This window comes from Halichoerus grypus, chromosome 9, assembly GCF_964656455.1.
Source record: "Halichoerus grypus chromosome 9, mHalGry1.hap1.1, whole genome shotgun sequence".
Taxonomy (NCBI): Eukaryota; Metazoa; Chordata; class Mammalia; order Carnivora; family Phocidae; genus Halichoerus; species Halichoerus grypus.
Window position 1 is genome coordinate 73,628,207 of NC_135720.1, and position 14,652 is coordinate 73,642,858.

The 14,652-nt window shown below is 38.0% G+C and overlaps 1 protein-coding gene across 1 annotated transcript in view; it reads left to right on the plus strand.

Moving 5' to 3' along the window:
- The window catches only part of SNAP91 (synaptosome associated protein 91), a 146,871-nt gene extending 134,494 nt beyond the window's left edge, over positions 1–12,377 (plus strand). The window contains exons 27-30 of the mRNA XM_036101007.2: positions 3,705–3,788; positions 4,433–4,537; positions 8,973–9,075; positions 10,962–12,377. Of these exons, the coding sequence (XP_035956900.2) occupies positions 3,705–3,788; positions 4,433–4,537; positions 8,973–9,065 (282 nt within the window). The 3' untranslated portion in view covers positions 9,066–9,075; positions 10,962–12,377. The remainder of the gene's footprint in view (positions 1–3,704; positions 3,789–4,432; positions 4,538–8,972; positions 9,076–10,961) is intronic.
- The last annotated feature ends 2,275 nt before the right edge of the window (positions 12,378–14,652 follow it).

Here is a 14,652-nt window from a genome sequence, read left to right on the forward strand (position 1 = left end):
TGGTAAGTGGTGTCGAGCATCTTTTCGTGTGTCTGTTCACTGTCTATAGGTCTTCTTTGGAAAAATGTCTATTCAGGTCCTCTGCCCATTTTTTAATCAGATTGGTTTTTTGGTGTTGAGTTGTGTAAGTTCTTTGTATATTTTGAGTATTAATCCCTTATTGGATATGTTATTTGCAAATATCTTCTCTCACTCACTAGGTTGCTTTTTGTTTTGTTGATTTTGATTTTTTTTTTTTTTTTTGGTGTAGTCTCAAGTTTATTTTTACTTCTGTTTCTCTTGCCTGAGGAGACATATCCATAAATATGTTCCTAAGGCCAATATCCAAGAGATTGCTGCTTATGCTTTCTTTTAGGAGTTTTATGGTCTCAGGTCTCACATTTAGGTCTTTAATCCACTTGAGTTTATTTTTGTGAATGATATAGGACAGTGGTCCAGTTTCATTCTTTTGCATGTAGCTGTCCAGTTTTCACAACACCATTTATTGAAAACACTGTCTTTTCCCCATTGTATATTCTTGCCTCCTTTGTCATAGATTAATTTCTGGTTTATTTCTGGGCTCTCTGTTCCATTCCATTGATCTGTGTATCTCTGTATCTGTTTTTTGTGTCAGTGCCCTACTGTTTTGATTACTCTAGCTTTGTAGTGTATCTTGAAATCTGGAATTATGGTACCTCCAGTCTTGTTCTTATTTCTCAAGATTGCTTTGCCTATTTGATGTCTTTTGTAGTTCCATACAAATTTTAGTATTATTTGTTCTAGTTATGTGAAAAATACTATTAGTTTTTTATAAGAATTGCATTGAATCTGTAGATGGCTTTGAGTATTATGGACATTTTAATAATATTAACCCTTCCAATCCATGAGCAAGGTCTATCTTTCCATGTGTTTATATCATCTTCAATTTCTTTCATCAATGTCTTATTGTTTTCAGAGAATAGACCTTTCACTTCCTTGATTAAATTTATTCCAGGTATTTTCTTCTTTCTGGTGCAACTGTTTTCTTAATTTCTCTTTCTGCTACTTCATTATTAGTTTAGAGAAATGCAGCAGATCTCTGTATATTGAGTTTGTATGCTGTGACTTTACTGAATTCATTTATCAGTTCTAATGGTGTTTTTGTGGGGTCTTTAGGGTTTTCTGTATATAGTATCATATTTTCTGCAAATGCTAAACATTTTGCTTCTCTCTTACCAATCTGAACACCTTTTATTTCTTTTTCTTGTCTGGTTGCTGCAGCTAGGATGTTCAGTACTATGTTGAATAAAAGTGATGAGAGTGGACATCCTTGTCTTGCTCCTGGTCTTAGAGAAAAAGCCTTCAGTTTTTCACCATTTGGTATGATGTTAGCTGTAGGTTTTTCATATATGGCCTTTACTGTATATATTATATATATGCATGTATGTATATATTCTATATATGTATGTATGTATATTATGTATATTCCCTCTAAACTTAGTTGAGAGTTTTTATCATCAACAGATACTATATTTTATCAAATGCTTTTTCTACAGCTATTGAAATTATCATATGGTTTAGGGCTTTTTTGATTACTGATGGAAGTTTTTTGATTACTGATACAGTCTTTTTCTTTACATCTATTTAGATTTTTTATGACTTCTTCAATCAGTTTTTGTTATTTGTCTCTACTCCCATATTTATTATTTCCTTCTTCTGCTTACCTTGGGTTTAGTTTCCTTTTTTCTAGTACCTCAATGTAGAAGTTTAGGTTATTGATTTGAGATCTTTCTCCTGCATATGGGCTATATGTTCTTGTTTCTTCATATGCCTCAGAATATTTTTGTTGAAACCTAGACATTTTGAATATTATAATGTGGCAACTCTAGAGATCAGATTCTACTTCTTCTCCACAGGTTTGTTGTGGTTACTTTTTTGTAGTTGTTCGTGTTTTTGTTGAGTGACCATTCTGAACTAATTCTGTAGTCTCTGTTCTTTACTATGTGTGACCATTAAGGTCTCTGCTCCTTTAGCTAAGTGGTCAGCTAATGATTAGGTAACTACTCTTGAAATTCCTTGAACCAGAATATCTCCCAGTCTTTGTAGAGGGGCTTCGAGTTGTGTTGAGGCATGTCTTCAGAGTCAACCAGGCAGTTTGCCACTCTGCCTTAGCGATCACAATCACATACTGCTTGCTCAAAGCCTCAGGGTCAGCTAGAGGCCTTCTCCTGTCTTTCCTGAGCATGCACACAACCCTGGGCATGTGCATGAACTTCTGAATTCCCAGGAGTATGTCTGAGCTTTTTAAACTCTTAATCCCCCAAACATCTCCTTCTCCAGACTTTCCTCCAAGCTTTTTGTTTAGTCTACTATTTGCCCTGTTATCCATTGCTTCAGACAGCAACAACTGAGACATTTGCCTGTAAACGTTTTCCACGGGTGGCTTCAGGTAACAACTTTAGCACTAGGTGCTTTCCCAGTTTGGTAAGACAAAGGCAAGCCTTTTGAGCCAGTCTTTCCAGGGAGCCATCCAGATGAGACAAATTAAAGAATTCAATATATTCTGCTCCCTCTGGTACTATTACTAAGAATATAAGCTGTTATTTTCAAGACTACAGCTGAGCTGGAGAACAGTGGATGACACTAGGGTAAGTTAAGATGCCACAAAGCTCACTATTCTTGCCAAGATCCAGCTGATTTTCTTGAGTAAGTACTTTCTTGGTTGCTGCAAGCTTTGTTGGTTTCCAGAGTTCTAAAATAGTTGGTTCTAATAGCTTTTGACTGTTTTTCCACTGATTTTATGGATTAGGGAGAGTTTCAGAGTTCCTTACTTCACCATTTTTGCTGACATCACTATAGTATTTTCTTTTTTCATTAGGATTTTGCTTTTAATGGTTAAGTTTAAGGGATTGCAGTAGGGTTAGTTTTAAACATAAGGGAAATATTAGGGGACCTGTTGTATGACTGAAAACTGTCAAACCTGTACCTGAAATGGGATATTTGTGCTTTGTTATGTGTAGTCTTCTAAATGCTTCCTAAAACTTGGAATTAATTTTGGCTCTTGTGCAAATGTATAGCAGTCAAAAAGAGAGAAGTCTAACACAGAAAAGGAGAATCTAAAAATGGGGGAGGAGGCAAGGGGCGCCTGGGTGGCTCAGTTGGTTAAGTGTCCGACTCTTGATTTCAGCTCAGGTCATGATCTCAGGGTTGTGAGATTGAGCCCTGCGGTGCTGGGCATGGAGCCTGCTTAAGATTCTCTCTCTCCCTCTCCCTCTGCCCCTCCCCCACTCTTAAAACACAATAAAAATGGGGGCAGATAGAAACCAAGCATTGATATGTAAATGAAGACACATTCTTTAGATGTCTACCCCAGTACCTGTAGGAGGATATAATGATAGGAAAAGAGAAATTTGACTCATTTACAGTGAGGGTAGAGGAGAAGCTTATAAGGAGGTAGAAAGGAAGCCCAATGCTGTCAGGCTGCAAGCTGGGGAGCCCAAATAGCACCATGACCATGAACATCAAGTTAGTAACCTTGTTCATATCACTGGCATGGTGCTAGAGCCATTTTTTAAAATTTAAAACTGAAATATTTTTCTTTACATAGCCAACACGTATTTAAAGGGGCATACATTTTAAAATTATATTCTGTTATTTTAAAACCAAATTATGTCGATTCTTTTTGTTTGTTGGTGGTGGTGTTGTGTGTGTGTGTGTGTGTGTGTTTTGTGGGTTTTTTTTGGTAGCAAGGAGCTGTACCTCCAGCCAGTTCGGTTCCTCCTGTTGCCGGGGCCCCATCTGTTGGACAGCCTGGAGCAGGGTTTGGAATGGTGAGTGGCCACCTGTGCTAGACATTGTAATTGACATTTCTGAGGCCTTTGCCAAATCCCAGATTGACGAATACAGCTACAGAATATAATTCTTCCCCAAATGCAGTAATGTATAACTTAAAAAATTAAGTCATCTGTGTTAGACATTAAGAAGTCTACACATGACATGATAAAGTCAGCTATAAAATACTTAAATTCTGTCATCAAAATAATTTCTGTAGCATATAGTTTTGTCATTTTGGGAGTAATATCTACCAAACACATTCTTAGCTCAATCATCAAAATCAAACTCTTAATCACTGTACTCAGACTTTCCACTTATCACTTTTATCACTAGCAAATTTTAGGGCCAGGGTCCATAAATAAACAAGGTTTTATCTCTTCAGAATTATGCTCACAGAAGACAAATAATCACCAGCAAAGCCTGGTTGGGAGAAGGATGCCATGTAGCCAGCCAGGCTTCTACTACACCTTGGTGATTCTCTGCCATCTGTCAGCCTCACAGCACCCATCATTCAAAATTACAAGTTATACTTTCTCACAGACCTGCTTTCCTCACACATTTTCAGAAACATTGAAGACTTAAGTGTCAGGCATTCCCATAGTGGATTCCACTCATGCTGTGAACTGCTCTTCCTTTTCAGCCTCCTGCTGGGACGGGCATGCCCATGATGCCTCAACAGCCCGTCATGTTTGCACAGCCCATGATGAGGCCACCCTTTGGAGCTGCGGCTGTACCTGGCACACAGGTCAGTATTTTTAATGTCCTTAAAATAATGACATTGTAAGTATAAAACTGCCATGTGGCAAACTGTTTAGAAATGTTTTTACCTAAGATAATCCTCATATCTGTTTCTTCAGAAGTAAAGGGGGAGGGCGCCTGGGTGGCTCAGATGGTTAAGCTTCTGCCTTCAGCCCAGGTCATGATCCCAAGGTCCTGGGATCGAGTCCACATCAGGCTCCCCGCTCAGCAGAGGGAGGCTGCTTCTCCCTCTGCCTATCTCTCTCTCGCTCTCTCTCATGAATAAATAAATAAAATCTTTAAAAAAAAAAAAAGTAAAGGGGGAACATGGGAGACAGATTAGCAATAGTGTGAGGTTTGGAGGAAAATGATAGAAGTAACTCACTCTCCTAAGTCCCTCCATTCCTCTCCTACTTAATTCAGAATAGTTCCTGAGGACAACTAGACATTTAAAGTATCTGCACATTTATTTCAGAAAAATGAGTACTTCTGATCCATAGTTTTATCATGTGTTCCCAGAACTAGCTAAACTCAAGATTAGGGACACCCTCCTCCAGGCTGTCAGTTGTGCCCAAGAATTGTGAGGCTAACAGCAATGGGTTTGCCAAACTGCAGAGTCTAAGGGAGCAGTCCCTACAAGACTACGTGCACCTCAGACACCAGCCACAGGTTTGGGAGTCTCAAGGGCTCCCCCTTCACTTCAGACCAGCTGCCTACAGATTTGAAGGTTCTCAATATCTTAGAACAACTTACAGAACTCAGGAAAGCATGAAATTTATTGCATTTTTATTATAGTGAAAAGATACAAATTAGATCTAGCCAAAAGAAGGGATGTGAGTGAAGTCTGGAACTGGGAGGGTTCCAAGCATGATGCTTCTTTGTCCTCGAGGATGTGTTACTCAACCTGACATCAGTGTGTAGCAATATACATGCAGTGTTGCCAACCCAGGAAGCTCACCTGCACTTTAGCGTGCAGAGTTTTTATTGAAGTTTCCTTATGTAGGAATGATCGATTGAATTATTGCCCATGTGGTTGAACTCAATCTCCAACCCCCCAGCTTCACTCAAAGTCAGGCTGATATCATGTGGCCCCAGGACCTGACGCTCTCATCACATTGTTGGTCTTTCTGGTTGGCTAGTCCCCACCCTCAGTCCTCTTGTTAGCATAAACTATCAGGTGTGGTTCCAAGAACCCACCCTGAATAACAAAGACATTCCTATTACTCAGGAAATTCCGAGGGTTTAGAGGTTGCCTACCAGGATCCAGGACAGAGGACAAACCTCTCTTTAGATGAGGCCGAATTTCTTACTACCAAAATGGTAAAACACATACACTTTGTTGAAATGTTTTGCTGCCAATAGTGATAGTCATGTTGATGAGTAACCAGTTCTTGATTCCTTTTGTAAATTGCCTGGCCAAGGTGGAGGTATAGGTAGAACCAAAGAGGTTTTTACCATGAGAAACTGACTCGGATGGAGTCAGAACATCACTTTATGACTTTACTAGCACCGTGCCCAGCAAACCAAAACAAAAAGCTCAAATATATTACAATGGTATCAGTAAATGGTTTCACTTCTATAATATTTTTTTAAAGATTTATTTTTTTTATTTTGAGAGGAGGGAGCAGGGAGAGGGGCAGAGGGAAAGAATCTCAAATAGACCACCTGCTGCACAGGACTGATCTCCCAACCCCGAGATCATGACCTGAGCTGAAATCAAGAGTCAGATGCTCAACCAACTGAGCCACCAGGTGCCCCACTTCTGTGATATTTTTAACTCACCAAATGGATGTTTATATTGTTATCCATAGGATTCCTACTTTGAACTCTGAGTATACTTTAATCCCTTTTGCTTCCTTTAATCATCTCCAAAATCTGTTGTCTGCCTCTTCCCAAATTTCACTTTCAGCTTCTTTAACCCTTCAAAAGCCACAGTGACCAGAAGAGAGAATGGTGGGTGTTCAAAGAGATAAATTTAGAATGTGAGAAACCCTAGCCTTCAAGGCTATACTCAGAGCACTGGCTTCATGAGTAATTTTCTAGTCTGCTCTGAGTCTAATGAACTCTGCCTCATATTGTTTCTGAGGGGAGTGAGGAAGGTTTAGGGGGTAATAGTCGGGGTTAAATTTAATCTAGATATATTTAAATTCTAAGAAGGATCTCATTTATTATGAATGTCTCCTTGATGGTTGAATACATCTATGATTATTTAACACCTTTTTGAAAAAAGGCAGGACATTTCTATTTTTATTTATTTATTTATTTTTTTTTTTTTTTTAAGATTTTATTTATTTGAGAGAGAAAGAACACATGAGAAGGGATAGGGTCAGAGGGCGAAGCAGACTCCCTGCCAAGCAGGGAGCCCGATGCGGGACTCGATCCAGGGACTCCAGGATCATGACCTGAGCCGAAGGCAGTCGCTTAACCAACTGAGCCACCCAGGCGCCCCCATTTCTATTTTTATTAACTTGGAAGAATAATATTAAGGTTTTAAAAATTTTATTGTATTTTATGTGCTAAAAGCTTTAGAAATAAATTAACACAATTTTATTAAAGTAGCTGTTTTTCTTGCATGATACCAGTGTTACATAGCATCAGTTTACTTAATTCAAAGAATGAAAAATAGATAATATGATGAAAGTAGTGTTTTAATTTAGGAAATGGTATGCCGTATTTATAAAAGTTTTAGATTGTAGGGGTGCCTGGGTGGCTCAGTCAGTTAAGTATCCGACTCTTCATTTGGGCTCAGGTCCTGATCTCAGGGTTATGAGATCAAGCCCTGTGTCAGGTCAGACTCTGCACTGGGTGTGGAGCCTACTTAAGATTCTCTCTCTCCCTCTCTCTCTGACCCTCCCTCCCTCTCTAAAAACAAAACAAAACAAAACAAAAAACAACTGTCTTATTTCCTGTATCAGAGAAGCAGCAGAGGTGATTATACTAAATAGTAAAATAAATATGATTTTATAAGTTCAGAAAACAAAATACTGTTTTCCATTACTGATTACTGGACTATTCCACTATATCTCAATTGGTTGGTATCATCCTTCATGATGTTGTCATCTCACCAAATTATTAATGAATCAACTCTTACATTTCTCTTTTTTTTTTAAGATTTTATTTATTTATTTGTCAGAAAGAGAGGGAGAAAGAGAGCGGAAGAGCACGAGCAGGGGGAGCGGCAGGCAGAGGGAGAGGGAGAAGCAGGCTTCCCACAGAACAGGGAGCCCAATGCAGGGCTCCATCCCAGGATCCTGAGATCATGACCTGAGCCGAAGGCAGATGCTTAACAGACTGAGCCACCCAGGCGCCCCTCAACTCTTGAGTTTCTTACCTTCCAAATAACTTCAACCCTTGCATTTATTTTTTCTGATCTTTCTATGAAGAATGATTCCTGTTTTAAAAAATGGAAATTTGATTGATAGGTAATGCAGTCCAGTCAATAGTTTCTGGACATAGGAACAAATCTAAAAATCTTTATTTCTGGAGCTCTATTTACTGAACCAATAAAAACATACATCTCTACCCCCATAATCCCAGATTTTTGAGATTTCTACCAGGCACAAGCATAGGAGAAGAATTAGACTCAAAGAATCCATGTCAATTATTACTCTATACAGATCACATGACCTTTTTCAAGGCTTCATAGCCTAACACTCCTGCAAAAGCCTGCTTCCGCTATGTCTGTCACACAGTAAAATAATTTAGGTATTAATTAAACAGAAACAAGGTAAGTTAATTCTTTGTTGCTTTTGCTAGCAAGTGCAATATGGTTCTTTCCTATAGCATTTAGTAATTAGTCTTCTCTACAAGCTGGATTGGCAATATTGGAATTTTATGACAATCACACCTGGGAAACTCTTTTCCATCTGAAACAAACAGTGCCCCCAAACTTGACTGGTTTTCGTTTAAAATACTTCATGTGAAATTCTATATTTAGTTAATAATTTAAAGTAATTTCTTAAGTGACTTTCTGCAAGTTATTTCCTTTCAGTTTTTCCCTCAAACTCACTCTCACTACAAGGAAAAGTCATTAAAATTCCTTTATTAGTTTAGTGGTACTAATAACTCAAAGTAAAAATGCTTTTGTGTAGAGCAATTGATTGTTGTGTTATTGTATTCTATATTCATAATATCTGAATGTGACTAGTTTTCTACATCTTCCCTAACTCATATCCATATGGTTGTACCAGAGTCCTCAAATATTACTTTGGCTAAATCTGATGTCAGAGAATTTCAAGAAAGCCAAAGATCATTTGAAGTGTACTTTATGAAACCAAAATTAAACAACACTGTGGCTAAGTAGAACGAAGTAGATTTTGTAAACCTTTAGCCATCTGATCTTCTGCATGTTTGTTTTCTGTGGTATGTGCTCTGCCTAATGCTTACCTGTCTCTCTGTTTGATTTCTGTTTCTGCTGTCTTGGGCTGGCTTATCCCCACTAGCTTTCTCCAAGCCCTACACCTGCCACTCAGAGTCCCAAGAAACCTCCAGCAAAGGACCCATTAGCGGATCTTAACATCAAGGATTTCTTGTAAACAATTTAAGGTATCTAATATTGAGCTTTTCCTGTGGGCTTATAATAATGACCTTGTAATGCTTAGCTATTTCAGATATGATATTTGTACTTCTGTTCTTTGAACACATGTAAATAATAAAAACAACAACAACTTGAGTGTTTTTACTTTTTAAATCAGTATTAAAGCTGTCAATGAATGATCAATAAGTTTTTTAAAATCTTGATTAATTTACAAAACTAAGAGAGGGAAAAACCTCCAAGTTGTCCTGAGAAGCACAAAGATTTTACTGATAAAGCAAAAAGTTGCCCAGGCTACTTGGTAAATTAGAAAATTACCACTTTATTACCTGATGACAGGAATTTATAGAAAGCTAACATCTATTACATTGCATTTAGAAAGCATCTAAGAATATACTTGGCTACAAAATTGTATTTTTTTGTTTATCCTTACTTGGCCTCATCAAATAAAGCTTAGATTGTTACCCCTTGCAGCTTCTGCACTTAAGCAGAATCTTAAATTTCTAACATTCTAGTTTTAAATTTCTAAGATGATTTATGACATGACTAATAATGGACTTATGGAAGGAAACTGATAAAGGAAAAAAGTTTACTGCTAACCCCAGCACCTAACACAGTGGGTAGATTCTCAACAAGTACTTGCAGAAAGGGGATAAACAATAATAATGCTGCTTTTCCATTACACAGTACTTTTCATCCCCACTTCCTAGTCATGAACTCCTTTGGTCGTCTCAGTGGGAAATCAAACCCTGTGACATAAACTAGCCAGATACTTTTTGTCTCCATTTCACAGCTAAAGGAACTGATCCTTGGCATTGAGTGGTTTGCTCAAGGTCACACACTGGAGGGAAGAGTACAAGTGTCAAAGTTTTGGGACCACTGTCCAATGTAATTTTTATTATGCTTCGTACATCCTATACATAAATATATTTTTAAACTTTCTCTACTGCATACTAAGATTTTTGTGGATTCAATTACTTTATGATTTGTTTTTTCTTATACAAGGTTAATGAGTTTATCATTTTGAGGCTTTGATATCTCAGTCAAGTAATTGCTCCTTGTGCCTGACTTTTCTATTCTGTGTTGGGTCGGACTGGGTTGGTGTAGGCATAAGTGAGACAATGAGCACTTCTTAGCTACTAAAGGTTCAGGGCTGACTAAGGATACTGCAGGGAGCAACCCTTCATCCACCTCTCACTCAGTAAATATGCTCTCCTGGTGTGCCAGGAGCTCTGAGAAGCACCTGGAGCAGAGATGCTCGACATAGCCCTCAGAGGTTCACAGTCAAAAGGGAGTCAGACACAGACTAATTTATGAAAAAGAGTTCCCCACGTGGCTAAGCCTTCACCCCAGGCAGATTCCCTGGCAGGGATGACTGGGGAAGCAGGGACTGGTGTTCCTGGGGACAGAGGAAGGGGGAGTGACGTTCCCAAAAAGGCACTGTCACCATGGATTATCTCCCTCCTCCTCTCTTCTGTTACTTGTTCAACTGTTGAGTGACTCACTGAACACCGTAACTGAAAAAAAAAAAAAGCCAAAAATAATGAAAATTGCTGTCATTCCTTCCCCCCCTGCCCTTTTTAAAAGGCGAACTGTTCTTATTTAATAGTAAATGTCTCCCTACTGAGATTTCTAGTAAGTATCCACATTTCGATATTTTGCTGCTACAATTTTTATCTAAAATGAAACTTTACGTTAAAAGTTTTCCTAAAAATTTCTTCCTGGCTGAAACTTGAAGCAGAGAATCGTGAAAAGTGTATAAATGTGAATTTGTTATAAAGAAACCTTTTGCGTGAAGATTTTTCATAGTAACTGTGAGGTGAAAATGCAAGGGAGGTAATATGTTTGAGGAGTGTGTCATGTTGTTTTCTAATTCAAGTGCTTTTTATCTTTACAGCTGCGATTTTTGTGACTGAATAGGAAAAAAAATAATGAGTTTGGAGACTTCAAATAAAATTGATGCTCAGAGTTTCAAAGTGAGCCACCAGTACCGAACCCAATGCTTACTCGTAACTTCTCTTCCAAAATGTGTAGCACAGCTGTGAAAGTGAACATTAGGAATGTGTACTACCTTAGCTGTTATCCCTATCTCAAAATTGTAGTGTATTTGGGTTCTTTGTGTGTTGTACGATGTAAAAACAATGAATGGATGTTTCTGATGCCTTTAGTGCTTTTCTGGACCTCGCCCATGGACGGATGATGCAGCTGTTGTGTGGTGAGCCAGTTGGAAAGATGTGTCTGTGTTTTTGAGGGCTTTGATGTATATATGACTTTTGGACAAACCTAAACTCTCCCCATAAATTCTCTTTTTCTCTGTATCTCTGTTACAAACATGGTGTGATAATATCAAATAGTAAGGAAAACACTCTTAAATATACAAAACTTTTTCGGTGTGCAGTACATTTTTCCAATCACAGGAACTTCAACTGTTGTGAGAAATGTTTATTTTTGTGGCACTGTATATGTTAAGAAATTTTGTTTTAAAAAAAGTATAAGGGTTAACATCCATAATAAATATTTCTCCTTGAAGCTACCTTATCAAGAATGAAAAAATCATATGGAAAGAATTCCATATTTAATCACTGCTATATTAAAATGTATATTTTGATTATATTTGACAGGTTTTGCATCTAAATTGACCTATTTATTCATTCTTGATTAAATGCACTGAAAAGTAAAGGGTCCGTTTCTATCCCATCCGTGAAAATGCAATTAGAGATGTGCTACTCAAATGATTATGAAGACACCCCAAGGTATATGTGTAATTTAAAGATTACTGCAAATATTTTTATTTTATTGTGGGTTTTATGTACATCTGTTAATTTAGTATTTCTTTGTGTGTTCTGTAGACTAGTGTTCTTCCATGCCTCAATTGAGCTCAAAGTAGGTTTTGTTGTACCATTGTGATTAGAATTTAAACTAATTCAGAGACTTGTATCCTTTACTGTACATACTGTATTCTTTAATTTTTAATTTGTTGTCATTCTGTGTGTGCTGATGGCTTGGCTTAAGATTTTGATGCATAAATGAGGTCACTGTTGATCAGTGTTGCTAGTGGCTTGGCAGCTCTTTGTAAAAGCATATTGGGTTGGAAAGGTGTTTGCCTATTTTTCAAATTATTTAATAGATGTATGGTACCATTTAAAAGTGGTTGTATCTGAATTTACTGTGGGGATAACATACACTGTAATGGGGAAAAATTACCTAAAACCAATTTCAAAATGGCATTTCTTTCTATTTCAGTTTAAAAACCCAGTGCATGTACGCCCTCTGAGATGCAATAAACACCTTGAACAAAGAAATGCAAACATAATCTTTCTCTTTTCGATTATTTTTTAGAGAAAATGTCTGTTTCAAATGACACACAGCATATACAAAATATTGAAAATTTGAAAAACATTCACAGTGAGAAATGCTGTTCATGCCAACATAGTTCTGATTATTTTACAATAAATTAAAAATAAGGGGAAAAAACACTTTAGCTGTCATTAAACTTGGGACTCTGGTTGCTGTCAGATAAACTGAAATTCCATATTTCAAAAAAGAAAAGGATGAACTTTCTTTTAAATTCTGCAACTCCTATAATAGTTTTGTGAGAATTCTCCATGAAAGTTAAAGAATAATAAGACTTTAGATTATAGTTTACACACACACTTGCCTGCCCATAAACTCAGACACACAAATCTAGAAAACGGGCTGACTTTATGCCTGTAACTCGATTGTGACCATGACTCAAAAAGTAGTCCAATCTCAAATAGAAGTATTTCTTTCTCAGCTACAAGCATATCCTTATTTCTAAAACTCTCTTGCCCTTCACTAACTAGGATTTGTATCTCGAGGACTAACTTTCAGAAGCTAGTATCTGATTATGTATTATGATTTTTGTAGATTACATTTTGGTCATATATTACTCTGTAGGCATATTGTAACAGAAGTGTGTTTTAGACTTTAATTTTAAGTTTAATACTGTATTTTTTAATAAGCTTTTTCTCTTCATTGAATGGCCCATTCAGTGGTATAAATTCTCAATAGGTGAAACTGCAAGAGCATTATTTTTAAATCTGACACCTGAACCTTGCCGCATTGAGGTTCTTGGTGGTCCTTGTACAATTGTCATATAGATGAGATGCTGAATGAGGTCCTCTGGGTACTTAAAAAATGAGTCTCTCTGGATAATTTTCAACACAGGTCCAGTTTAGCCATGATGTTCTTCCACACGTGAGCCTGCCTCCCTAGCCTCACCTCCGGCTCAGCCCCGTCCTCTGCATGCATGAGGATGTGGGCACAGGCACACTGTTCTCTGCATCACCACACCACTCCTGGGGCAAGGGGACACCGAGCACTTTGCTGGCTCACACAGGGCCCTCTGCCTGACATGACCTCACCAACTCCAGCAGTGCAGCTAAATCCTACTTGTCTGTCATGGCTCCCCACCCTACTCTTATCAACCCTTATGGCACTTAACATATTATATTATAATCATCTGTGACAGCGGCATCCTCTGGCCAGTTGTGAGCCTCAAAGGCAGGAAACATCTCCTGTTCATACCCTCAGGAACTAGCACGTCAGTGGGTGCCGGTAAGTGTTTGGGATGAATACAAGTATACTAGTTCTTAGAGGTGTCCTCACTTACCTGGACACTGCTGAGCTAATACCAATTTCTAATTCCTAAAGAGTAACTCTCCTATGGACATTTATTGTCAAATGTTAGAGTTTTAATAGCTGTCAGCTCATCCTAACAGAAGAACTAATATCAATTAAAAACTCATCTTGGGTTGAAGATTTTGAGTCACTTTTTATTTGGTATAATGGTTGCAAGTGGTTCTCTCTATATTAAGTGTCTCCTTTGTTCACTTTTGTGTTATTTGTTGTACTTTAAAAAAAAAAAAGAATAAAGACCAAAGACTTTTTTGGAGGAGTCGTGGGGTTTGCAAGAGGAGGAAAGGAGTACAACATAAAAAGAGAAATGGAAAGTCACAGAAAGATAAATTGTGTGAAGGCCTCCTTCTGCCTCTTAGGTAGACACCTTTAATAATATAGCCCCAAATTTTTGTTGGCGGAAGAGGGGCATGCTCTGGTGGCAGTGATTAACATAGTGTTTCTTGTGTGGAAGTACTGGTTCAAAATAAAAATCAGGGTCATCTTAGTTGAGAAGTCACATTGGTCTCTATTTTCAAGGCAGTGGGTTTTGTGGTAGTTTATTGTTAATCCTCTCAGGCTTTAAGAAAATTTCAATTTCTCATAGCCTTGCTGACAGATTTCACTACTGCACACGTTATCTGGATCCCCTCTGTGAGAGGAAACATGAGGGAGCTGTGTGTGAGTTAGTGATATGGTCATTAACCTTAGCTAAAGCCTCAGAACAGCAGCGCTGCATCACCTGAGTTCATTCCCACGCACGCATGCTCAGACAGTTCTGAGACAGAAAGGGCTTCTATAGCTGACTCTGCAATAGGTGCCCTACAACTCCTTTACAGACGACGGGTCTTCAAACTGGTTTCGCTCTGCACCTAGGCACTTGTTTTTGAGGCCCTCAAAAAGCTCTCATTTATATGGGTTATATCTGTCAATGCTTACTATGTTAGAAA